This window comes from Fringilla coelebs (assembly GCF_963513975.1).
Source record: "Fringilla coelebs genome assembly, chromosome: 1".
NCBI lineage: Eukaryota > Metazoa > Chordata > Aves > Passeriformes > Fringillidae > Fringilla > Fringilla coelebs.
Window position 1 is genome coordinate 13,026,033 of NC_140028.1, and position 26,333 is coordinate 13,052,365.

The following is a 26,333-nucleotide window of genomic DNA, read 5'->3' on the forward strand; positions in this document are numbered from 1 at the left end:
TCCGCCGTGCGCGCGGGCCGGGAGTAGCGGCCGCAGGGAGCGGGAGGGAGCGCGGCGGAAGGATCCGGGCGGCGCGCACGGCCGGCGGGCGCGGGGCCGCGTCCCCCCTCGCCATGGTAGTCCTGCGGAGCAGCGCTGCCCGCCCGCCCCGCATGGCTGCCCGCGACAGCCGCTGTCGGCGGCCCCCCTTCGACCTCCTGGACTCTAGCTCCGAGTTCATTTCCTTGGAGGCCCCCGCGCTCAGAAGTCACCGCGTATGGACGCGCTCCGGGTCCGCCAGGGCCGCGGTATCCAGGGGCGCCAGGAGAGCCGAGGAGGCCGTGAGTGGCGGGTGGGGGTGGGGTGAGCACGGCAGCACTCGGCTGTGGGCCCGGAGAGGCGGCGGGGGGAGCCGGTGCTGGGCGGGAGCTGCTGGGAGGAGCGGAGACAGCGCTGCGGAGTGGTGTTCCGTGGAAGAGAAAAGAGGGGAGAACCAAGTGTTTGGGGCAGGCGGCTGCGGTTGGGGTCTGTGAAGAAGCAGCCGGCCCGCCCTCCGTTCCCGGGCCCCCCCGCTAAAGGGGGCTCGGCACAAGCCCTGGTCCGGGGGCCGCGGCAGCGACCTGAGAGCCGGCCTTTGGAGATACAAACCTTCATGGCCTCACTGTTTGCTGTGTTTTATATCATTCCCCATCCCCGTTTATTTTGGTTCAGTTCCTTATCTGAAAAAGTTACCTTGAGAAGATCTTAGAAAGCTCTTTGCTTTAGTTGCAGTAATGCTTATGGAGCGCTCTCGGTTTAGATGACAGAAATGCATCAAAACCGGCGCGACACGAAATATATGGGACCTCTGAGGGCGTTCTGGTTTGCCCGAAGGGCCTGCTAAATACTCCTTAGTCAAGTGTATCCAGATAGTACTTTGGGTGCTCTAAAAAAAAATGTGTAGAAATCAGGGTTTATTTGTACTTAATTAAAGTGCATAACCTAAACCGGTGAAAATATTACTTGAGCTTTCTGGCCCTGCCCTGCTAGAAGAGAGACAACTTGCAGTATTTTAAAGGATATCAAGTGGCCTGTGCTCTCTGCATCTCAGCATTGCAGATACAATAAGTGAATCATTTCACTTTCCATTGTTTTTAATATAGCTTTCAAAAAACTAAAACTTTCCTCTGCTATTTCCAAGTCAGGCTCCACTCTGCAGGCTGTCCTGCATTTCTGTGACAAATAAAGGCAGACCAGATCCGACTTGGAAGTGGTCTGCTCTTCAGGGGAGCCCTGCCTTGGAATGATGCTTCTCAAAGATTCTCTTTCCTTCCAGCAGAAGTCTTTTAGGAGTCTCAGTTGTATGAATTAATTTTATATTTTTATATTTTGTGCTATTTTTCACCCCACTTAAAAAGAGCCATGGAATCTTTCTAAAGATCACTGCTTTTTTTTTTTGCAGTCTCCACTAGAAATGGTTGTTGGGGGCTTGTTCAGCCTTTGCACAGGAGGGAAGGCTGTGAAGTGTTAGGCAGATAATCCTGTTGGCATGTGTTCTCAGTGTGGAAAACAGGAATGAGGAAGCTAAATGTAAAATTATTCCTGAAACTAAAGCAGAATCATTGTTATGAAAACAGTTGCAAGGTTGTTCTTTAGTTTGGGGTTGTTTTTTCTTTGGGTTTTTTTCCCCTTCCTTTTTGTAGACCTTTCCTTTACTTTGAGCATGAAGCCATCACCCCATTTGTAGGATGCTGGGCTCTGCTGGGGGTTTTAATTGTAGAGATAATGTAGAAGTGCTCCATCTGACAGAGATCATGAGAACTGGTGCTAGCTTCATGTTCAAGCCCTGGTGCCTCTTTCCTGTCTTGTTGATGTGCAAGGACCTGGTGGTGGCAGCTCTTGGTTTTTTTTTCTGATATCAGCATATGGTTTATCTTTAGTTATACAGCTCATTTCATCCGTAGACAGTAGGAACCATACAGCAGGAGATCTAAGGTAAACAGATATCCACTGGGTTTATTCTCTTCCAGGTTTCCAGTCCCAGTAAATTTCATGCGTGAGTCTCCCAGTGAGATCCAAAGTGGCTGCTATCCCTTTGGAGGCCATGTATCCCCAGGTCCATAACCCTAGTTATAGGGTTATAATTCCCAAAGCTGAACAAGTTTGTTCTTGTGGCCTGTATTTGAAGGCAGTGTGCTCCAGAGTTCCCTTTTTGTCTGGGCATTCTCACAAAATTCTGATTTCTGGGTGTCAGAAGCAATGTGGCCAGGAGGACCAGGGAAGTGATTGCTATGCTCAGCAATGGTGAGGCCACACCTTGAATCTTGTATCTGGTTCTGACCTCTCCTGACAAGAAGACATTGAGGTGTTAGAGTGGTTCCTGAGAAAGACAGCAGAGCTGGGAAAGGTCTAGGAAGTAATGTGAGGAGCAGGTGAGAGGGCTGGGGGTGTTTTACCCTGGAGAACAGGAGACTTAGGGAAGACCTTATCACCCTTAACAGCTACTTGAAAGGAGGTTGTAGGTCATCCTCTTCTCTCAGGTAACCTGTGACGGGCCAAGAGGACATAGCCTCTGGCTGCCCCAGGGAAGGTTCAGGTTGGACATTAGGAAGAAATTTTTCACAAAAAGGGTGGTTAAGTCTTGAACAGGCTATGCAGGGAAGTGTAGAGTCATCACCCCTGGAAGTGTTCAAGAAATAACTGGATGTGGTGCTTAGTGCTGTGGTTTTGTTCACAAAGTGATGATCATTCAAAAGTTAGACTCAATCTTGGAGGTCTTTTCCAACCTTAACGATTCTATGAAAGTGACTTGGCAAGCTCCTCTGCCAGCTCCCTCTGTGCCCTTGGGTGGGATCCCACTGGGGCCTGTAGAAGTGTGGGTGTCCGAGTGGTGTAGCAGGTCACCGACTGTTTCCTCCTGGGTTATGGGGGCTTCATTCTGCTCTCTGTCCCTGTCTGGGCACCATGAGGACTGCTGGTCTCCCTGTTAAAGACTGAGACTGCCTTTTCCTTTTCCATTGCCATATGTTTGCCTGTGCATCAAGTGAAGGATGGTGATTCTCTTTAGTCTTCCTTTTCCTGCTGAGGTATTTGTAAAAATGTTTTGTGTCATCTTTTATGGCAGTAGTCAGATTAAATTCTGTTTGGGCTGTAGCCCTTGTAATTTTCTCCCTGCCTAACCTCTCGACATCCTTGTGGTCCTTATTCACTCATCATCTCCATCAATCAGTGGAATTACCTCTTGGTAACATTAGTGTGAGAAGTAAAATAATGTGGTCTGGTTTCTGCCCTTCTTAGTATAAGATTTAATTTGGCATACCCACAGTGAGACTTTGGGTTGTAAATGGAACAAGTGCTTCCTGTGGTCATTGCAGCTTTCCTCACACAGTAAAAGTCAATAGCATCCTCCTTGCAGAAACACCAATGTGAACAAGATCAACATCCATGAAGAACTGTATCCTGAGTTCCCTTTGGTTTTCTGTGGATAAATGCTCCCGTCTGGAAGGAAGTCTTTTTATATCCCTCTGAATGCCATTATAAATGGAACAGAGAGAGGAGGAAAACTCTTCCAAAAAGATTTTAATCCCAGTACTAGGAATTTTTCTGTTGCATTAAATATATAGAAATCTAACAGAAAATGAACCCCCTTAGGTTCCAGATGCTCCTCAGAGATCAGAAGAGCTGGGTGCAGCTGGGCCTCAGTTCTGATTATAGCCCATTGGACATTATCTGCCTGACTGAGTTCTGTAGGAACTTATAGGATCCGGATTCACAAATAGTGCAGGTAACTGAAGTGACAGGAGAGCAGATTCTCAATTGCTGGTGGCAAATGCACCAGCTGCAGAGTGTTAGTATGTGCTGTTACCGAAGGAATAGTGACAGACATCGATGAGCAGTAGATCTAAGTAAATATTCCCAGGTCTGTTCCAAGACAGTTGGGAGACACAAAGCTCACCTAAAGGTGTCCCTTCAGGGACAAGGAGTGACACAGTCCATCAGCTGATCTAAAGCAAGTAGAGGGGCTTTCCTCTCACTCTATTGTTTTGCTTGTTTGTTTGGTTGTTGTTGTTTTGGGTTTTTTTTTTCTCCAAACTCCCAAAGCAGTGTAATTTTTGTCTCTTCCCAAAGGGCTGGAACAATTGAATGTTATAGGTGAGATTTTGATTACTGGGGTCACTGAGCCAATTTTGAAATAAAAGATTTTGGGTTTTTTCTTTGAAATCTGGTGTGGTTTTTTTCATCAGAGCTACTTCTTGGTGCAGAAGTGGTTTGAGGCTTCCCTGCCATTGGTTGCAACTCTCTTGAATTAGGAGTGTAACAGACTAAACTTAATCAAATGAGGCAATAGGTGGTTCAGATAAATACATTCTTCCTTCTTTTCCTAGAAATTTTCCTCTGGCAACATTGAATGTTTCAATGGACACTGTTTAAGATCGATGAGAAAAAACATACCGCGCTGCTCAGAGTCTAGCTTTGACAAAAGCATGGAAATATTAAGTGAAAATGTCAATCGACACTTTTCGAGGTATTGTATTTCTAGGTGTTCAATCTCCGTTTAAGTCATAGAATGAAAAGCAAAAGTGAAAGCATGCACAGTGAGTCGCATCATGATAAATCTACAGCTAAAAACCCACAAGGGAATGTGACTATGTGCCAGTGTCTTAGAACTAGAAACACTCTTCTTAGTAAAAGTGTTGCGCTTCTAGAAAAGGCATGTATCTCTTCCCAGGTCCTTTGAGATCTCTCCTTCACTTTTACTGAGATATTACCTGCCCTGTTGAGACATCAAGATGAGCATACTGGGAAATATCTGTCCTTAGAGAGCTGCGTGCATATGGTACACAGCAGACTCGAGATCCAAATCTTCCCTGGAGTCTACAGGCTTTTCTTTGCATGACATGGAGCAGCAGATTCAAGTTCCCCAGTGCTGAGGGGGAAATGTGCAATGCAATGTGATTCAATACTTGTGTACAATACCTCTAATACAAGTCTGTTCTCCTTTCTTCCCTTCTCTTTCTTAATGTAGGCAGTTGGCAAAGCCAAAATCAGGCCCAAAAAAGGAAGACTATAAAGAAGGTAAGTAGTGATAATTCCTTAGGAATCCTTTTTAGACAGATTTCTGAGAAGGATTGCATTTGTCACTTTGTCCATTTAACTTGGCCCCAAAAACTTCTGAACTCATCAGCTAAAATCACCTGAAGTTGTGAGAATAGATACAACAAAGAAAGGAATTTCCAGTGAGTTTTAAGTAAAGAGGTCGGTGCATATAGGAGGAGATGCTATTAATTCCTTTCAGGCTTGGGAAGAATACATTCCTGAATATTCCTGAATATTTAGGCCTTAAAGAGTCTGTTCCTTAGCTCATGTTTCTTTATGTCAGTGATTTTCTGGGGTCTGCAGAGCTGGTTAACTTTCCAGGTTAACTGTAAATCGGTCTTTCGGGTAGGAGGGGATATTGCAGTACTGTTCACAAGTCAGTTATAAACTAATTCAGTCATGAGATGCACACTGGCATGGGAAAGGTGTCCCTGAAGTTGACCATTTCACCTTTGAACCAACTTGTCTTGCTGAGTACACAAGCAGGCTTGGTGCTGTGAGGCCACTTTGTGGCAGCTGAGAAAATCCTTTAGCTCCAGGCAGCATTGTGCCAGCTACAGGCTGAACCTGGGAAGGGACCCAAAATGCACTTTGTATGTAGTAACTTAAGTTCCTCTTGGGCAATGTAAATTATTATTTACTGAGCTCAAAGTTAGTTTTGTAGTTGGTGGTGATGAGCTCAAACCTACCTATGTTTAAAATTACATGGTGATACATCTGTTACTCTCTCGCTGACCTCTCTTAACAGTTGTAATGAACCCAGAGCAAAGGATGCTGTCTGGTAAATATTGGGCAGATCTCTTTTAAAGCAGCGAAGTTCTTGCTTTAAAAGTTCATGTGTTTTTGAGTTCTTTATATTCAGGAGTTTATCTTGAGGCATTCCTTGCCTTCTAGGGTTTTTGTGTCATGCTGCAGAAAATGAAAATGATGCTTAGACAGTGTACCAAAACCAGGCATCTTTAGAACAGACCTCTCACACAAGCAGTTTTTAGAAAAAAACTATTAGATGCAATTTTACTTGACTTGACAGAAAACACCTTAGAGGTAGGCATTGGTTGTTTTCATTTTACCAGAGAGGGCTAACTGGAATAAATTTGCCTCCTACATGGAACAAAAGCTGAGTGTTTGTTTTCATCAGCTTGGCTTTCCAGTCTGCTAAAAAGCTGCTATACAGATCAGACTTTTAAATATGTAGTTTAAATAGAAGTACTTGAAGTTGAATGCTGTGATCACAAAAATAACTTTAAATATTTAAATGTTTAAATCACAAAAATAACTTTCAGTATTTAAATGTTTAAAATAAAAGGTGAGGGGTTTTTTATTTTCCTAGAGCAAGAGTGAAATAAAGGGACTGACATGTTTTCCATCACAGAAAGTTTTACATATTATTGCATTTTAGTGTCCAGAACACTGAAGACCAGAGCTGATGCAAAAGCTGCAGAGCAAGTCCATGAGGAAAACGGGGATCTGGAGGTTCGCCGCAGCTGCAGACTTCAGCAAAGCCGACAAAGCCGTTATGCCACTACAAATGAATCTGTTTTGTTTGACAAACTTATAACAAAGTAAGGAGGTTTTTCTCATTATCTTGCAAAGCTACTACTCATAAGCCTGATTAGCAACCCTTTGTACTATGGCAAAATATTGGCTAGGGACTCTCTCCTTCTTTTGACAACAGGAAAAGGTATTGTTTTTCCTGGCAGCAAGAGCTATTTGCATTAATTGGTCAGGCTGAGACTTCCTATGAGCTGCTATGTATGTGCTATATCTGAGTGATCAGATGTTAGGAAGAGATTATTTCCTGTGAGGGTGCTAAGGCACTTAAATAGGTTGCCTGGAGTAGCTGTGAATGCCCCCTCCCTGGAAGTGTTCAAGGTCAGGTTGGGGCTTTGAGCCACCTAATCTGGTATGTATGGGCTGGGTAGGTTTGTATGTTGTGAACCAAAACAATTAGTTATGTTGGACTTTTAGTAGATTTAACTTAAGATACTAAGGAAAGTTGGATACTGGCAATGTAAAGCAATCCAAGTGTTTCTGCTTGTCTGTGGCTTAATTCCCTTTGTGAAGCCCAAGCTCAAATTTGTTTTCTGAAAGATTTGCAAAGTGTAACAGCAGTAAGATGTTGTGTCTAGCATACGTAGTCATTGAAAATCAATGTGAAATTTAAATAGCAGTGTAGAGAAGCAATCTGTTGTCTGAAGAAGGCTGTGAACCAAGTGACTCAATGCTATTATGCAGAGCAACCTAAGTGCTATGAAAAACTGCCATAATTTCTTTGTTACTTTATTGTAATCTTCAGAATTCTTTTTTCCTACTAAAATAATTGGGGTTTTGTACTGTGTTCATCAAGATGGGGAAAATAAACCTAAAAACAGTTTATGTTTGCTTATACATTTGTTCTTAATTCTCTCTATAAAAAGGTAAACATATGACCTAATTTTTAAGTAGCATTGAAAATTTGGCTAAGTGTCAATGCTTTGCATTGTGCACACTTTATTAAAATATGATGATTATGTGTGCTCTCCTAAATGGGCTTTTTCTGTACTTGCCTATTTTTGCTTTCATATGTCAACTTTGTATTTTAGTACTGCAGAAGCAGTCTTGCAAAAAATGGATGACATGGAGAAGATGCGTAGACGGCGAAGGATGGGAGACCTGGAGGAGTTCCATGACACAGAAGAAGTAGATACTAATTTATTTTGCTGGTTTTGTATAAGTAGGGTATTTAACATAGGGAGATGATTTCCCTTCCCCAAGAGGAGCTTGTGGTTAAATAATAGACAACAATCATTTTTCTTCTCTTTTAGTTTTGTTTTATTAAATGAAGTTAGTCCACTGTCACTTTGTTTCCTAAACATTGTCATAGCCTGCTTTCATAGGTTTTTTTTGTTTGGATCTGCATTCCTATTTTAGAGTGGAAACCCTTATTGATCTTATTAATCCTGGGTTCCAGAATGATGTTCCTGTTCTCTCTTGCTGTACAATAATTAAATCTTCTGTGTATATGGAGTGCCTTGATAATGATACTGTATAGGCACCAAATATGCCCACAGGTTTTCTGCTTATTTGTGATTGGTCTTTTTTTTTTTTTTTCTTTTTTTTTTTAAGGAAAGCCTCGATATGGAAAGAACTGATGAAGAAATAGCTGATAATCAAGGTAGCATTGTTCAATAAGTCTGTTTTACGTTTTCATGACTATGTTCTAGCCAAAAGCTTTGTCTTAAATAATTGAGATGGGATGAACTACTGGGTATTTTTCATCTATTGAAAAGAATTTGCGATGCTACTGACATTACAAGCCGCAGTCACAGACTCTAGGGCTGTACTATGGTGAGCTCAAAACAGGTTTTCCGAGGCAAAGAGGAGCTCTTACAGAAGGAAAGGTTGTGGACTGGTGGAAATACATGTCACATAGTGCATTTTGAATTTAATATAATTTGCAACAGTACTTAAGCAGTGCAATGTAATGTTGATATACAGGGGGTTCCTCAGAAGAAAGTGAAGCCAAAGAAGACGATGGTGAAGACAATCGAAAGCGTTACTCCTTTCGTCAGAGGAAAACTGTTGAGCGCTATCAAGCTCCATTGCAAAGTAGGTTATAGGCACAACTTCTCTGAAGAACTAATTTCTTGCATGGAAGTTAGTGTGTTATGGGCTTTTTTAAGAATGAAAATACGTACACGCTCAACTTCTATTCAAATATCTTACCTGCAGTTTTGTTGAATTCATATATCCTCTGCACACTCTATTTCTTTGCTTTCTAGCATCTTTACTGTTATTTTTCAATAAAAATACAACCTATGTAGTATTGAAATACTGTCCTTGAAATAATAGTAAGTAAACAGACTTGATGACCTTACTCTTGTGGTTATCAGTTCTTAAAACTCTGGTGTGTATGTTTTTGCTTTTATTGTGCACTGATTTTAAAAAACAACCTCTTCCTCCCCACCCTTGAAACTTCCCTAGAATTTCAAGATGGATGATACACGTCCCATTCTCTGCCTCTTTTAGTATCCTGCTTTCTCTTAAACTTGTTTGTAACATTGTTCCAATTTTTTTACTTTGAACAGAACCAAGACAACGTAAGATGTATTTTTCAGACCGGTCTTCACCTGTCAGACAGAGAGATTCATGCAAGGGAACTAACAGGTATGAATTTGGTTAGTGATAATTCTTTCTCAGTAGTGCTGTCAGTCACATGACTGAATACTGCTTTCAAGGGTTTTTGAACTCTCGGTAATTAGATATTAACAGTATGGTTATTGCTGTGATAGTCTGAGGAAATAAAGAAAGCAAATATTGGAGGAAAGCCCATCTGTTTCGTTGGCCATTAGATTTTATTAGAAAATGCAGTTTTTTGTGGTGGTGAGAGTTACGGCTGAGATTGTATAACTGAATTAATTTGTTCTGGAATTGAAGCCAAAATCTCCCTCTGAAAATCTCAGACTGTTTTATCTTGAAGGATGCAAATAATTTTCTTAAAACTAAAACCAGTTTAATTAGAGAGTATGGAAATTTTAATGAATTTTTTTTTAGTCACTCAGGTACTGATTCTGGTTTCAGTTCCAGTTTCTGTATGAAACTACACTTACAGCAAGAAAAATGATAAGTGAAATTCTAAATTACAAATTTCAATAGTAATGCCAAATAGGTTTAGCATCCTGCAAGTGTTGAATGCCATTCCTTGCTTGATAGGAGTGCTTTATTTAGCATCCTTGAAATTAGGCAGTTATGGAAGGAGGGAGTTATGAAACCAAATTCTGAAATTAAGAGGCTGGTGTTTCACAGAGTGGATACATAATGCTAAGTGAAACTTGATTTGTGGGTGAGAGCACGTGGACAAAAAGTTAACTTAACTTGGTTAAGAAATTTCTTTGCACACTGGTTGAACATTTTACCTTCCTAATAGAAATGAAATTTTGCTGTCACTGGGAAAATCACATAATGTAGTTTGAAATCAGATTCATAAGGATTACAATAATTGGAAATTTACTAGATCTCAAAGTCAACTGAGACACTGTTCACTTCAATTCTGATATTACTTACTGTTTATTTTAATTTTTAAAATTGTTTGTTTGAATGTTTGCAGACGGAGACACACAGTCCCCAGCAGTGATTCCTCTTCCTCATCTGATGATGAAGAGGATTTTGAGAGGCAGAGGAAGAACAGAAATTTAAGAAGGTTAATGCAGTTGGAGAACAGGGGAAGGAGGAGACTACTTGGGAGGACTTTACATCTTCCCAACTGTGCAGTGCTACCATCTTCATCTTGTTCAGTTTCTAAATTCTGGCAATCCTATCTGTTGATACAACTGTAACTGGACTCTCTACAATTGGATTTTTAGAATGAATTTTAATAAGCAGTTTGATTTCTAGGTGGGAAGAGGTGATAACAACACTGATGAAATTTCGTAATGTAAAATTCTGCTGCTCCTGTGCTTTACAGTAGCTGATTCAGACAGAAAGCCACTATAACAGGGGATGTTATAAATAGAGGAAATGACAGGGATTTGGTTTATTAACAAATGCTTTAGAAAAACTATTTTAGTAACAGTTTAACAGCCTGATGTCTCAGATGTCTTTCAGAGTAGTCTATTGGCACACAGGTTCCAGGGCCTTGGGAAGGATTGGCAGTAATAGGCAGCCTTTAAAATGTTAAAACCAACTGAAATAAGTACTGGCTTGGGCTGTGACTTTTTGAATATAGGAGTTAAAAGTATTTGAAAAGTATCAGTTTGTTTGGGGTTCAGGAGGGGCAGTTTTCTTCCTCACATGAATCATTGCCAAGGTCTGCAAATAAGGAATATCTTTTAAGCTTCTGTTCCTACGTATGATCTGTTGACTGGCATGTATAAGTGCTAAGAGCTGTTAAAATAATTAACTCAGTTTAATATCTGGAGTGACCATTTTCCTTTCTTTACTCATGGACATTAAACATAAAACAGCTGGAACGAATATTTAACAATTCAGGAAGTTTACACTCATTTTTAAGGTCTTCTGCATTCACTTTCTATTATTAGAAAATGAAAAATCCACATTGTAAGTTAGAAAGCACCTTTCTTTTTCTCCTTAATTCAAATCAGGTCTCTTCCCGTCAACTTTCGGAAAAGTGACTTAAAGGGAGTTCACAAAGATCGCATGAAAATCGGAGCGAGTCTGGCTGATGTTGATCCAGTGCAAATAGATTGTTCAGTAAGTATTTTTACTTCATTGTGTCACTGAAACATCTTCAGTAATTATGAAACCTTATAGACAGCACAGTAATGTACTGCCTGTAACTTCCTTGGCTTACAGTTTTGTTTCAAGCAGTTTGAAAATTGGCATGAATGTTTCCTTTGTGCTGACATCTAATTTCTGATGGAACTTTATCAAGGTTGCAGCTTTAACATCTAAAATGTGTTCTGTTGTCTCCATCTTTAGGTACGTTTTGATGGCATTGGTGGTCTTGCTGACCACATTTCTGCTTTAAAAGAGATGGTTGTTTTTCCATTGCTTTATCCAGAAGTCTTTGAGAGGTTCAAAATTCAACCTCCAAGGTAATGGTTGCCATTTAAAACTGTAAATTGTAATTCACCTATTTTCAGGAAAATATTCAACTCTGATGTATTATGTTTCCGTGCTTCAGAATTTTAAGTGTTGATGCTTTGGGGTTCTTTTAGCGTAGAAAAAAGTAACTTTTTTAAAAAGGACAGAATCCAGCATACACGTAGGTTCAAAGATTTACGGTATGTGAGACCATGTCTTAAAAGTGTCTTGCCTTCAAAAAGGGGATGGTGGGGAGGTTTTGAGTTCTACATGCAAGTGGACTTGATCAGCCTGTAAGTGGTAGTCAACTGCAGTTTTGTTTTGGGGAAATCCAATTGTCTGTCCCACCAACTCTTTTTTTCAAGAGTTCCAGTATCACCTTTACAGTTGTGTAGACTGTGGACTTGTAACTAAAACCTTGCAGTACTGGCTGTGCTTGGGCTAAAAATGCACCTGTCCACTTCTTACACAGCTGAATGGGTTCTGTGTTATAAAATGAAATTATTAGAGATTTAATTGTTAGATTTATATATTCTAGGCCATCAACACTCAGTAATATTGAAATAGGACTTCAGATTCTTTGTTTTCAGTAACTTTTAAAATATAACAAACAATGAAGAAAGCTTTGTTTGAGAGAATAGTTTTGTGCTTCAGGGATGAGGGTGGTCACAGGTACTTTTCTATGATATTTTTCTTATGTGAATTTTTTTTTAATTGCAGAGGCTGTCTATTCTATGGCCCACCAGGGACTGGAAAGACATTGGTTGCTCGTGCACTTGCTAATGAATGTAGCCAAGGTGACAGGAGAGTAGCCTTTTTTATGAGAAAAGGTGCTGACTGCCTGAGTAAATGGGTTGGGGAATCGGAACGACAGCTTCGTTTGTTATTTGATCAGGTACAGTTGAAACATGCATTATGTTCTGTCTGAGTAGTAATTAACTTTCTGTGGTCAAGGGGTATTTTTGTTTTTTCTCAACTCCTTCCATTGAAGTGGGATTGTCAGTGTTTCATTTTTCAGTAACATTTTTAGAGGCTGGAAGTCTTGAGAGCAATTAGGAAAAATTAGTAAAGCAGTCAAGAGAACCTTGCAAAGCAACACACACCACTAACTCCTTGCCTCAGGAAAGAAAAATCCAAACAGCTGCAAAAAAGGTTTCAAGAGGTGGTGACTTCTGATCAGAGGGAAACAAATGCGGGCTGAAAGCATGGTTATTTTAAAATTGGTAACAAAGGTTGCTTGCAGAGCCTGTAATACGGTTAAGTCCAGGCTCAGTTCTTGGTGGTTGCCAAACAGCTGTTAAAACCAGTGATGTGATTTGTTTCCTGTCACCCATCTCAGTGGGTTGACCTATGTTCCTGCCTTCTGTTACTCACAACATTTCACTACTTGAGATCGATAAGTAGAAATCCCTGATGATGGTCTGAAAAATCTACTTCCAGTGACTTTGCAACCACAGTGTTGTTTGTGCATTTCTCCTCCAAACACTGCTGTTTTCCTGATATCAATATTCCTGTGTTTTCACTGTAGGCCTACCAGATGCGACCTTCAATTATTTTCTTTGATGAGATTGATGGTCTTGCTCCTGTACGGTCGAGTAAACAAGACCAAGTTCATAGGTAGGGCATGTTTTCTATCAACATGGAAGCTGCTTGATCTTTGTGAAGACCACAACCTATTTGACTTAATGTGACACATTCATTTATCCTGAAAACTAGTAATTCAGTACTGCTTAATTTCAGATAATCTTTAAATAGTAATTAAAAACAATTCACTAAACTTGATACCAGCACAAGGTCTGTGTTACCTTATCTATTTTGTTATATCTTAAAATTATTTGTCTTTTTCTAGTCAGCATTTTATCAATAAGAGCTTGTCCTTTGATTGAGCATTGGTGATGATGTAGAACTGAAGAAAATTAACTGCTGAGTAAAAACTGTATTCTTCTCTTAGCTCTGTTGTATCAACACTTCTGGCACTTATGGATGGCTTAGACAGCAGAGGTGAGGTTGTGGTAATTGGAGCCACCAACAGGCTGGATTCTATAGATCCTGCTTTACGAAGACCGGGACGCTTTGATCGAGAGTTTCTTTTCAGCTTGCCAAACAAAGAGGTCAGAACTTCAACTCAACCTCAGTGCTTAATGTGGCAGAGTCCATCTTTGTAACAAATCCCTGCAACACAGCAGGATTGTGGAGCAGTGAAAGTCTCCTCAGTATTGTACTGCTTGGACAAAAGAGGGCTCATTGGAGAGACTGTGCTGTACTGTGGAGGGCAGACCTAGCAATGAATATATATCATTAAGGTGATTGTAATAGTCCTCTAAGTGTTAGTTTTGGTTTCTCTGCAACCAGTGAAGAAAATGGGGTGCTGCTACTCACCAAAATGTTTAAAAATTACTTTATGAATTAGTTAAGAAGAACTGCTGTAGCATTGTGAAATTGAAAGAAATGGTGTGCAGACAAGAATTCTTTTTTAGTAACAAAAGCTTTGATCCAGGCTGGTGCTGGAACCAATTAAGTATGTTAGGAACTAGTGTTCTTACTGGTACTCAGTAACAGGGAATTGGATAAAAATGTGAAGTCACTGCACAGGTGCAGGGCTAGGGAAGCTTCTAGTTTAATGACAATAGGCAATGAAAAAAATATTGTAGGTGGGGGTAGCAAGCAAAACTGGAATGCAGGTTTTGTGTTTTCTTTCTGGCTGTTGCTGTTTTTTTTCTTAGCACTTTCTGGAGAGTGCTGAATTGAATGCTGGTAAAAGTGCGCTGAACAGTGCATTTAACACAAACCTTTTTCTCCAGTTTTTATCTGCTGTCAGGAACAGGAGAGGAGGTGCCATGAAAAACAGATCTAATACACACTTCTCACTGTGGAAGAATTTTAGAAATCTGCCATAGTTAGTCTTGTGTGCCACAAAATAATGCCATGAAAGTCCCGCTAAGATCAGAGATGGGGATAGGCAACATTTTACATTTTCTGGATGAGTGACAGTAATTTGAGTCATAATTATTTTTCTACTTGATAGTAACAGCAGCAACTGGGAATGGAGTGCTAGGACTGTTTTCCTTGCATGAGCTGTCAGAAGAGCAAATTTGGTGGACTAATGAGACTGCAACCATGAAATCTTGCTGAATTTGAGAGAATTTTCTGTAAAAATCTGTTTGGAGTTAAGTTTAGGGTTTTTTACTACAGTGTTTTCTTCTGGATCTCACACTTGTGAAGACTCACTTTTTAATAGAAGATGTAAATGCCTTGTACTTCATTGCAGCACCCAGCAAGATTTTAATGTAACAAATTTAGAACTAGGAAATTTCCTGCTTAAAAAAACGGCATTTCAACTGACCCTTAAAATACTTCAGAGTTTAGCAGATAAGAAAAGTATTTGTATTAGTGTGAGGTTTTGGGGGTTTTGTGTTGTGGTTGTTTTAAGAGAAAATTTAGGGCAAATTAAATGCAAGTGTTTTGTTTTCAGGCAAGAAAAGAGATTTTCAAAATTCATACACGAGACTGGACCCTGAAGCCATTGGACAAATTTCTGGAAGAGCTGGCTGAGAAATGTGTTGGTGAGTTTGAAAACACTGTACATTGCTGCATGGCTGAGTCATGGGGACCTGGAGCTTGTTCCAGGCAGTACTTGACTCTTGTGCCTTGATGTAGAGCAAGGCAGTGATGCTTCTGGCATGTCTTGGGAGCAAACCAACACAGATGCTGCTTTCAGTTTTCTTTTTTCTCAGAACACTGAAGGGGTTTAGGCCCTCTTTCCCAGGAGTAAAGTTTTGACTAGGGGGCTGCTTCCTTAGTGCAAGCTATCAGGCTGTGAGGCACATGTCAAAACTTCTCTGCCGTGCAGTAATTCTTTAAATTACCTCTTACTCTGTTAATTTTTGGCTGCATGCAAAGTCTTTCATTGTTGCACTTTAGAATTCTTGGCCTTAACTTTGGTGTTGCCTGATCAGACATAACATTTGATTCTTGTTTTGTTCATTAGGGTACTGTGGTGCTGATATTAAAGCCTTATGTGCTGAAGCTGCTCTCTGTGCTTTGCGCCGCCGCTATCCTCAGATATATGAAAGGAGTGAGAAGCTGCAGTTAGACATCTCTTCAATTAAAATAACAGCAAAGGATTTTGTCATGGCCATGCAGAAGACTGTTCCAGCTTCGCAGAGGGCTGTGGCTTCACCTGGGCGAGCACTATCACCCATTTTAAAACCACTGTTAGAAAACACGTTGGAAAGAATTTTACGTGCCTTACAGAGAGTATTTCCTCACGCAGAGCTTGCACTGAAGAAGGACCAACAGCAAGGTATAACAAACATCCACGTGTTTAAAATTCTGCCAGAGCAAAAGCTTCTGATACACAATAACACACATAAACCCCTCAGCCATAATGACAGTTGAGTTTTATAACCTGGATGTGCAGAGTGCTGTGAGTGACTTGCAATACCCAGTGTTAGTTGTTGTACTTTAGGGCTTGGCTTCCATAGCATGGGTGAGCTCATGCTCCTCACTGCATTGGCCTTGATCAGGTTTAGTTTGACAGTTGGTGAGAACAAATCAATATTGATACTCTCTCTTGATTAATGGAGGTCTGAATAGTTACTGTGCTAATCTCTGGAGAGTGTTCTCCCAGTATCACTCCTGGTAGAGTTGGGATTGTTTGCACTGATGAAACAGAGGCAGAGACCCACTTACACAGTGAAAGCACTGGGGCTGGGAGATGGATAATTGCACCCCCTCTCTGTTGTCCACCTCCCATTATCCCCCCTTTTGTGAGCTTCAAGAAGCCTCGCTTAGAAGTTGTGTGGGTCTTCATACTCTGACTAGTTCTCGACAAATGGAAATCTGTGGTCATTACATGCACTTAATTTCCTCACATCTGGTGGGAGAACTGTTTCAAAAAGCAGTGGCCTCATTAGATTTTTCAGGTGTCTAGGAAGTACAGAAGTGGTTCCTAATGAAATTTATTCAAGGGAAAAAAAACTCCCAAGTTTTTGTCAATGGAGAAACCTGATGGAAATTGTGGGACATTGCACAGTTTATACAAAGCTGTCCTATCTCCTTACATCTGTGGTAGAATGAACCCTTCAGAAAATAGCATTCAGTTTATGCCTTCAAAAAAAATACAAGAGAATGGTTTCCTGCACTGATTTCAAAGGTGTATTAATGCAAGAGAGAGATTTGAAGATTTGAACTATTAAGGAAAGTCAAAGCTCTCATCTTTGAATCCTATTTTAGGAAATTATGTGATTGACAGTGAAGAGGAATCGCCATCAATCTTTGAAGAGAATCCAACTCACAAAGTACCTGATCGTGAAAAGTCAGAATTCCTCACTTTAAACAGGTTTCATTTGTCCCTTTTATGTTTACATTTTTAAGATGGTTTGGTCTGTAAACTGTTCTGTTGTGAGGGGTGCTGGATGAAGGAGTGATGGGTGTGTGGGGGTTGATCAATATTTGCAAGAAGTAAGTGTGAAGATCCACCTGGGTACTAATGTTCTAACCAAATAAACTGCCCTGGCCCATCAAACGGACTGGCCCTGCCCTATTTGCCTGAGTCAGTGGTCCACAGATTATCAGAACATGTTGATTTAATCCAAAGGTTTAAGACCCAAAAGATGTGCTGTCTGCCCTTTTAGCTTAAAAGAACCCTAAGGATTTGTGTAGCCTTCTTCTTCCCTTCTGCCTTCTGATTGTTAAATCAGAAATAAATTGAGAAATAACTTGTTAAAACTGTGAGAAAAATAATGTCTGCATTTTGTACCTTAGCCCACAGAGTTTGTTAAGCTTCTGATGTTTTATTGCGGAAGTTTTAGAAATCAACAGCTGAAGCAGTAGATTATTGTTGTCACTGTTGGGTCAGTTATTCTTCTAAGATCTTTGACTTCAGCAAGTGAAGGTACAACAGTCTTGAGGTAGAAAAACTCACAAACCTCTTCACAAATGTTTCAAGCTCATAAAACAAGATGATTAGGAAATTAATAGACAATTCAGAGAGGAAACCATAGAAGTAATTTAGCCAATCCAATTGTGTGCTTCTTCAGATACAGTTAATGTGTTTCAGTGCCCACATTAATTTTTTTCCTAGAAATGTTGGTATGCTTCTTCCTTACCACCATCTCCAGGCACTGCATGCAAATTTTAGCTAAACTTGGAAGGTGTAGAGATCTCAGTTACCTTAAGACCCATTGAAAATAGTGAACATGGGGTGAAAAGACACAGATTGGTTTGTGCTTAGAAAATAAAGAGTTGCTGTTCTGCACCATATCAGGTCACTGACCAGTTTTGTGTGTGTATTTGGCTGGACAGCTTCCCTGAAGGATTTAAGAGCTCTTACTTAACCCAGCTAAAGGAATGGCAGACATGCTGGGGCCTGGCAGGATTTCTTAGTGGAGGCATGGTACCAGTTCTTAAGAAAATAGGCTTTGATAGTCTTCCTGATCAGTCTAGCTTATTATTTCATGGAACATGGGGTATATTTACAAAAAAAAAAAGAAAAAGGATATAGGAAAAAACTTCAACATCTGCGGGCCTATTAATCACTTGTTTTTAAACTTGTTTTCTTCTTACTGTTGTAGAAATCCTCGTTGCCAGCCAACATCTTTCAGGCCACGGTTCTTATTAGTTGAAGATCCAGGGTGTGGGCAGGCTTTTCATCTGGCACCTGCAGTAATCCATGCCCTGGAGAAGTTTCCTGTTTATACACTAGACCTGCCTGCTTTGTTTGTTAGCATCACATCCCCAGAAGAAACGTGTGCACAGGTATCTTTTTTCTCATTAATCTGGTATGACTCATAAACTGAATAGAAACTGTATGTAAATTTGTGAAGTAAGCAAAATTCATTGTTAATGGAGGATGCCTGGCTGGAATAGGCTTTTATGTTTACTTCTGTCTGGAAATCCACGTTTTTTCTAGATGGAATGATACTGTATAAGGATGGTATACATAGTCATGTTTTCCTTTTGAAAGGAAGCAGTGAGAGTGTTGCTAGCAGCTCTGGAAGATGGGAGGTGCTGCTAATAAAGCATTCTCTGTGGCAAAAAATCTTGCTGGTCTGTGTTGGATCCAGGAAATTTTCATTGCTTCTTAAGGCCCTGTGCTCTCAGTAGATGGCTCTGCATCAGCCTGATGGCATCATGCACTTTCTGAAGCCCTGTTTATTATTATAGTCATAGGACAGTCAAGGTTTGGGGGAAAAGGGTTTCTTCTTTTACATAGACAGCTTGCAGCACTGCAGTACATGCAGTAAAGGAATTAAAATTCATATAACACTAAGATGGTTACACTGGTGTGCTTTCCTTCACTAGGAAAATTAAATGTAACCACATTAGTGCTGGTTTCCTTCTTTTTTAGTTTTAGGCAGGGAATACATGTTGTTGGCATTTCTGTATTAAAATATTTTTACCTTCACAGAATTTAGTAGCAACATTGGAGAACTGTAGGAGTCAGGACAGACACATTCCATGGCTCATTTGTCACATAGGAGGAGCAATTTTCTTTTTGTTATGTGATGGCTACATCTGTGGATGAGTGACTGCCTGGATATACCATGTGTGCTTCCCCACCTTTTGACAGGAACTCTCTGAATATTGTTAATCTGAGAAGGCACATAGAGAAATTTGTCACTTCCCTCTGGCAGTAGATGCATTTTGTCTCCTGTCATTGAGGTGCCATCTGTAAGCAGTGGCTTGTGCTCTTCCAAAGCATATCATCTACTCTGATGTGTCCTTTGGTAGTAAGATGTTGTGAATTAGCTCTTCAGGCAGACAAAAGAATGGTCACCTCTTATAAAATGTGCTTGAAATTATGCATTGTAAGCAGGCTTCTCACATAGGTCTTTGAGTCTGTGTGTGCTCTGAACTGAAACGGGTGTAGTTGCACTTGTGTGGCAATTTCTTCAGGCTAATACATCTTGCTGAAGGACTGGTTGTGTTTTTTTGGGTGCACCACCAGATTGGTTGAGGGCTGAGGCTCTTTAGGAGTTCTATTACACATAAGAAGTTTTGAAATTGGGCAGAGATTCAAGTCTGTTTCGGTCTGTGTTTGAATCAAAGTGAAAATTTTACCTTATTGTTAAGGAGTAGTAAATTTGTTGGTTTGTCTTGATGTTTTAGCTTCAGGTACTCCCATTTCATAAGACAGTTTGATGTGTAGTTATTTAGTATCCTGTTATACACGATGTAGTTTTCTTATCTGAGCTTTCATTTTGCCAGTTGATGCGAGAAGCTCAAAGAACAGCACCAAGTATCATATATGTCCCACAAATCCCCTTGTGGTGGGACACTGTTGGACCTACAGTGAAAGCTGTTTTTACAACACTACTGCAGAACATTCCAACGTTTGCTCCAGTCCTGCTCCTTGCAACAACTGATGTAAAACATGGAGATCTCCCAGAAGAGGTATTTATCAATAGTGTTTTTACTCTTCCTTTTTTGTTTGTTAGTTTATAACTCCTTTAAGCATGGGAATGCTACACCACACTAAAGCAAATTCATGCTGTTACTATTTAGGCACCCAAACACTCTTAAAAGTCTCCTAAAATTTGCTTAGACAAAACAATGGTGTGAAAACATTTGTCTAAAGTGTTTTTTGAGTAGAAAGATTGACTTTAACCCAACTCTCTCACCCTTCTCACACACTGATGCTTATTAGACAGATGTACAAATTTGCTTCAGGCAATCATTTTGGTGACTGCAAGATGGTGAGGTGTGTGCTTAGTGAAGAATATACAGTGCTTGAGATAGGAAAAAGATTGTTTTACTGAAAAGTGAAAGTTTTTTTACTGAAAAAGTACAGTGGTCACACTGTTATTGATGGAATGTAATTTTAAATTTAAATAATTTCATTATTAGTTCAATTTCTTTTTACATCTGGTAGGTGAAAACTTGACATACTAGAAAAATAAAGTCCAACTTCCATTTAAGTAACTTGGAAATCAAATTTTAGTTGTATTCCTTCACAAAATTCAGTAAGACTACCTGCTGAGCTTTCTAGACATTTGTGGTGGTAAAATTACCTCCCCAGTCCTCTCAAGCTGCACTGGGATTTCAGAAACAACGTCAGAGAGTGTTAAAGGAAGGTGTTCAAAATGTGAATATGATGCTCTAATTATTTTGTCTTGGTAGCAAAACTTATTGTGATGTTGTTAAATGCTTTCTAAAATAAGGAATGAAATTACTTCCATACCCTTTGGTAATAGAGATGGAAAAACTGAGTACAACCTGGAAATATGCATCTTTAGACACTTCATTTAAATTAATTTAAAAGTCACCTTAACAAAAAGCTGGCACTTGTATGTTGAACCTTGCCCATTCCCTCCATAGCCATAAAGATTTGAGCTGAAGAACAGAAAGGCAAGTAAATACAAAATAACCAACCTTGGAAGTGGTGACTGTCAACTCGGTGGTTTATCTCATCTTTTTTTCATGGAGCCTAAACTTTAGAGGGTATTATTCCTCAGAGCATGTGCTATAATTTGCCATGCTATGAAAATTTAGCCTTTCAAAGCCAAGAAGATGACTTTACGTAGCTTATCTTACTCAGATGAGTATTTAGTTTAGTTTAGAAAGGTACTCAGCTTTTTGGAATAGAATATAATAAAATTTAAAAAAATATGTGTGGCCTTATATCTGAAATATCTTTTCTCCTCATGCTTTAGATAAAAGCTTTATTTAATAATGATTGTGAAGAAGTTTTCAAAATCCAGTGGCCTACCTCTGCTGAAAGAAGAAGTTTTTTTGAGGACTTAGTTATGAAGCAAGCTGCCGAACCTCCTGCATCAAAAAACAACTCAGGTGAGGATATTCAAAACATAAAACTTTGCTAGCAGTAAGTTAACAGCTAATACAATACAGTGTTTCCTTTGGGGTCGTTTTCTATCAATTATTTTTCATGTGTTTGTATTTGAGTACCATTAATTGACTAAAATGTTCCAAATAATTTAAGCTCGGCAACCACTGGAAGTTCTGCCTGTAGCACCACCCCCAAAGCCTCGACAGCTGTCAGAGGAAGAAATCAAACAGCTGGAGGAGCAGGAGGAGGACACGCTGCGGGAACTGAGGATTTACTTACGGGACGTGACTCACAGACTTGTCATTGACAGACGTTTCAGGGCATTCACAAAGCCTGTTGACCCACAGGAGGTAAATTTAGTGTTGATCTGCAATATCATTATACCTGTGTGTATTTACAATTTCTCTGTGTTTGTGTGTTCCTTCTAGGAAGGTTTATCTTTGTCTTTAGGATCATAGTGTAATGAATCTCGAGGATATGGGAAGTGAAGTTTTGCTTTTACTTTTTTTGACTCTGGGTCACTTAAATGTCTGTTATTTGTTTGCTGAAGTCCCTGTGTTTCTTATAAAACCTCTTTAAAACTTGAGATTATTTCCATTAGAAGGGTCATCCAACAGGGATCATTAGTCCAAGTGCCAGTCATATCAAATGCCAACACAGTTTGCTTGTGAAAAGGCTTTGATATATAGGTGTATTACAGCACTAAAAGGGAGATCTCTCTGTTTCTCTGTAATTATAAACGGTACTTCCAGGGCTGTTTTAATAAAGCATGAAGCACTTTAATTGTCTGTCCATAGTTTCTGCAAGAACAGGAGTAGAAGCAGCAGTTTGTCAGATTTTCAGATTCTGTTCTCAGAGGGCTTTCCCTGCTATAAGATCAACCATAAAGGATGTGTGATTTTTTTTTTCTTCCTCCCATATGCTTCTCATTTAATTCATTAAATAAGTGTAGGCTGGGGCACATACTTCCAAGTCAGCTGGAAATTTGAGATAGTTTTGCATTTCCACAAGGTCCTGTTTCCCCACATGTCCACTGACTTCTTTCCTTTACTTGTAATTTCTAGATCTGAATAATCTAAACAAACATAGATGTCCTCATCTGAAATTAGTCATTAGGCTCCTTCTATTGTCAGAATAAACAAATTGTCACCTCTGGGTCCAGCTATCTCATTCTAGGTGCCCAGGACAGGTACTTCAAAGGTGCAATTCCTGCATCCTTTTTCTTGCTGCCAAAACCAAAGAGAATTTCAAGTGACTTTACTGAGAAATGGTTTTTTGCAGTTATTTTCTGAAAGGAAGTGAAACAAGTTCCACTCTGGATGCTGGTTCCCTTCTCTGCCCCACACATTCTTCTCACCTCCCTGCTTCTTTGTTTTCCCCTCTGCTAGCCTGTCTCTTCAAAGCCAGCTGAAATAGCCTTTCTGTTTTCAAGAAGCTAACTGAGTAATTTCTGCATCTTTGAATCTGTCATACTGGATTTTTAACAAGTCCTCTATTTGACTTTATGAAAGTAATTATTTTTGGTGGCTGCTATGTTAAATCTCTGAGCATGTATATTTCCTTTGTAGGTACCTGATTACAGTGCTGTTATTAAACAACCCATGGACCTCTCCACAGTTTTGTCCAAGATTGACATGCACCAGTACCCAACTGCAAGAGACTTTCTAAAAGATATTGATCTAATCTGTAGCAATGCTTTAGAGTACAACCCAGCTAAAGATCCTGGAGGTGAGGAAGTGGTTTTAATTTACTAATTTGTAAAAATTTTAAATGTACAAGTTGATAAATGTCATTTGTGTACAGTAGATGTGGGATTAGATCATTTAGAAGATCCCCAGAGAGCATTTCTGGCCAGGTTGTGAATGTTGCAGTATCAAATAAACTTATTTTGGCATGAAGTTGTGATAGATATGTTGATTGGAAGCTACTGCTTTTGCTTTAAGAATTAACTTATCAGTTGGCATGCTGAAAAGATTGACTGAGAACCTTTCAGAACCTGCCTATGACAAAAGAAAAAACTTTAAGTAAACAAAATAAAGGGATTCATTGGCTGGTAGCAAGTACTCAATTCTGACTGTAAAATTTCAGATCGTCTCCTCAGGCACAGAGCCTGTGCTTTGAGAGACACTGCCTATTCCATAGTGAGGGAGGAAATGGATGAAGATTTCGAACGCCGCTGCCAAGAAATCAAAGAATCTCGTAAGCAGAGAGGTATGTTTTTTAGCACTGAGAAATTAAAGACTTATCTTAGTATTTGTAACCAGCCATGCAAGACACCCTTCTTTTGCTCTCTTCTTTCTTGTAAGGTTCAGACTGTGCTTCCTCTTACTTCTGTGTAATGCCAAAGGAGGACTTTGTTCCTGGGTGTAAGAAAACTGATCCAAAGTGTAATGAAAAACTGAAGATCCTAGGAGCGCCTGTGGATGTCAGTACCCCCTGCTCTAAAGGCAAGTTGTGTTTTACTCAGGCTTTCCTGGAGAAGGTGCTGAAGCCTCTGTTCTTGTGACTTAACAGGTTCCTGTGATCCCTGGTCCTTCATGCCAGAGGCATTACATTTTTTAATATGCTACAAAACATGGGATAAATCCAGAGGTCATTCATTCAGTATGGTTGTAAAGTCTAAGTACAGTGGCTGGTTGACATTGTAAGACTGCCCTTGGTGGCCCAACTGCTATTTAATGGCTCCTACATTGCTACCTAAAGTCAAAAAAGTTGTACAAGGCAGTTTCTGAATGCTTACCTAGTTTTTAGTTATATGCAACAGTGTTTTCCCCTTCCCTGCCCTCAAACATTAAACTCTATCCCTGTGATTTCCAATTGAAGGGGAAAGGGTTAAAAAAAAAGGGAGCAATAATCATAGACATGTAAAGGAAAGATCATTATTCAGTTTTACCATGAATAGGACCTGGTGGGGAAAAAAGGGCTTAAAACACATGACATGATGTGACATTTCCTGGTCTTGCTGGCATGTCTGGGAATTTTGCCACTGACTTGACCCATAGGCCTTGTGTGGTACTCAGTGAGTACAAAGGATGGTGGGATTCTCTGAAAGGGAAAATTACAAGTTTGTATTGAATCAGAAAGCTTGAGGTATAAATCTCTATGGAGGATTTTTTTCTCCAGCAAATACTCCCTTAAAAGTGCCCCTTCTGTTCTTCCAGTGTGTGTCTAACTTTTTTGAAGTTTACAGATTCTGAGGGTTCATCTCCAAATATGTTTCTGTTCACATGTATTAGATGACTAAGTCACTTAATCTTGCTTTGCAGTAAGACTTCCTGTCTAAAGTAAGACTTCTGTTTTCATAACCTCTTGAAGCTGTTGGTTTTGTGAATTAAATTCTGTAGCTGGATCTTTTAAAATCTAGTAGCTAACTGACCCCAATAAATTCCACCTTTTTCTCTAGACATGTCTGGGGAGATGGGCAGTGGTATTTAAGCTCATTTGGTCATTTTCCTTGTCAGACAAGTAAGATGAGCATGCTTCTTGTTTTGGTAATGTTTTGGATTACTTTTGCTTGTATTTCTTCGTAGAGAAGTCAAAAAGAAAACGCAGAAGGAATAGAGAGTCTTCAAGTATTGCAGCAAAGAAGAGGAATGTTCAGTTCAATAAAGAGAATAAAATTCCCGAAGACCAAAATGAAGTGGAGAGCAATGAAGAGTCTAACACAGATTGCACTGAATTTGCATCCTCTCAGGATACTCCTGTCGAGGAACATGAAAATGTACTTCAAGAACGACAGAAAAATGGGACAGAAAATGAAAGAGAGAGAGTTCTCCATGTGGGTAAATCTCCTCCTGGAAAAAGGAGAGAACATTCAGACCTTAGAGAGCAGAGTGAGATGCCAGACTGTCAGAAAGCTGGAACTTCTGAAGATGGACGTTCAGATGGTAAGTGAGAGATCAAACAGGTCATTCACCCCCTTATTCTTCCTGAGGAGGGTTACACTACCTACCAGGTTTTAGCCTTCCTGATTTCTGTTCTCATTTGTCTCTCACATTGGTGCAGTTTCTTGGGTAATGGTGCTGCCCCTCAAGTTGTGCCAGCCAAAGTTGTGTATTTCTGCAGCTGCTGAGTTTCTGATTCTGCAGTTTATTTTTCAAATGGTGCCTAACTGAAAAACAAACATTGGCTTTCTTTTATTGCATGTGGATCTTGCCAGCAATAAGAAGCATAAGTTAAAAAGCTATACTTCAAACAGTGTGCACCCAGGGTCATGTGTGGAATAGCAGAGTTATGTCCTAGTGTAAGATGTGTTTTCTAACCTAACTTTGGAGTTTTACAGCGCAGTACTGTAATGGCAACAGTATTTTTTTCCTCTGGTTTTCCCCTGCCTTTTTGTCTAGTGTTGGGGTTTTTTTTTGTGTTCAAGTCTCTAGTTTTCATGGAGCAGAGATTTTTGCCAAAAAGGAGGTAAAAGTGTCGAGCGTTTATCAGTGAAAAAGGGTAACAGTTGTCTCTGTTGTTGTGGAGAGGTTCTCTTCTCAAAGTACAGGGTACTTCACTCACACTGTGTTTCAGAGAAAGAGAAATCCTGACTTCAAAAATTTGTGTCGTTCCAGATTTGTGGGTACACCGTATGACTCGTGCAAGATCTTCTCAGGTGGAAGAGAAACAGCTGGGATGTGTTGGGAAGGCAATGAAAATTGGCACACAGAGAGTGTTTGTGGATTACTGTGAGCTCAAAGTAAGTTTAAATTTTAATTTTGTTAATACTGAAGTAGGACATTTTCTTGCTACATACAGAGTTGTAAATTAAGTCAGTTGTTAACCAGTGCCAATTCAGACAAAGTATGGGAGGGATATATAGCTGGTGAAATAATTCAACCTATAATGGACTATGACTGTTGTTTCCACAGCTACTGTAGACTGCTGTTCTTGCTTTTGGTGAACTAAATTTCAGGAGACTGGATTATCTCCTATTGTTAATGTAAAAGGGCTTGTTAGATTTTGAAACAGCCCACTGACA

The 26,333-nt window shown here is 39.8% G+C and overlaps 1 protein-coding gene across 3 annotated transcripts in view; it reads left to right on the forward strand.

Moving 5' to 3' along the window:
- Positions 1–3: 3 nt before the first annotated feature.
- ATAD2 (ATPase family AAA domain containing 2) overlaps positions 4–26,333 on the forward strand; it is a 30,211-nt gene continuing 3,881 nt past the window's right edge. The window contains exons 1-26 of one of the 3 annotated variants that reach the window (XM_084200908.1): positions 4–320; positions 4,344–4,483; positions 4,985–5,034; positions 6,455–6,617; positions 7,638–7,734; positions 8,161–8,209; positions 8,533–8,643; positions 9,123–9,201; positions 10,142–10,234; positions 11,136–11,244; positions 11,473–11,588; positions 12,298–12,472; positions 13,106–13,194; positions 13,529–13,688; positions 15,050–15,140; positions 15,566–15,880; positions 16,813–16,918; positions 18,153–18,336; positions 19,789–19,974; positions 21,234–21,369; positions 21,521–21,717; positions 22,936–23,095; positions 23,456–23,578; positions 23,674–23,814; positions 24,898–25,254; positions 25,927–26,051. In XM_084200908.1, the coding sequence (XP_084057034.1) occupies positions 114–320; positions 4,344–4,483; positions 4,985–5,034; positions 6,455–6,617; positions 7,638–7,734; positions 8,161–8,209; positions 8,533–8,643; positions 9,123–9,201; positions 10,142–10,234; positions 11,136–11,244; positions 11,473–11,588; positions 12,298–12,472; positions 13,106–13,194; positions 13,529–13,688; positions 15,050–15,140; positions 15,566–15,880; positions 16,813–16,918; positions 18,153–18,336; positions 19,789–19,974; positions 21,234–21,369; positions 21,521–21,717; positions 22,936–23,095; positions 23,456–23,578; positions 23,674–23,814; positions 24,898–25,254; positions 25,927–26,051 (3,759 nt within the window). In that variant the 5' untranslated portion in view covers positions 4–113. Of the gene's footprint in view, positions 321–3,617; positions 3,743–4,343; positions 4,484–4,984; positions 5,035–6,454; positions 6,618–7,637; positions 7,735–8,160; positions 8,210–8,532; positions 8,644–9,122; positions 9,202–10,141; positions 10,235–11,135; positions 11,245–11,472; positions 11,589–12,297; positions 12,473–13,105; positions 13,195–13,528; positions 13,689–15,049; positions 15,141–15,565; positions 15,881–16,812; positions 16,919–18,152; positions 18,337–19,788; positions 19,975–21,233; positions 21,370–21,520; positions 21,718–22,935; positions 23,096–23,455; positions 23,579–23,673; positions 23,815–24,897; positions 25,255–25,926; positions 26,052–26,333 lie in introns of those variants that run through there. The other 2 variants (XM_084200910.1, XM_084200909.1) reach the window with 2 other exon arrangements.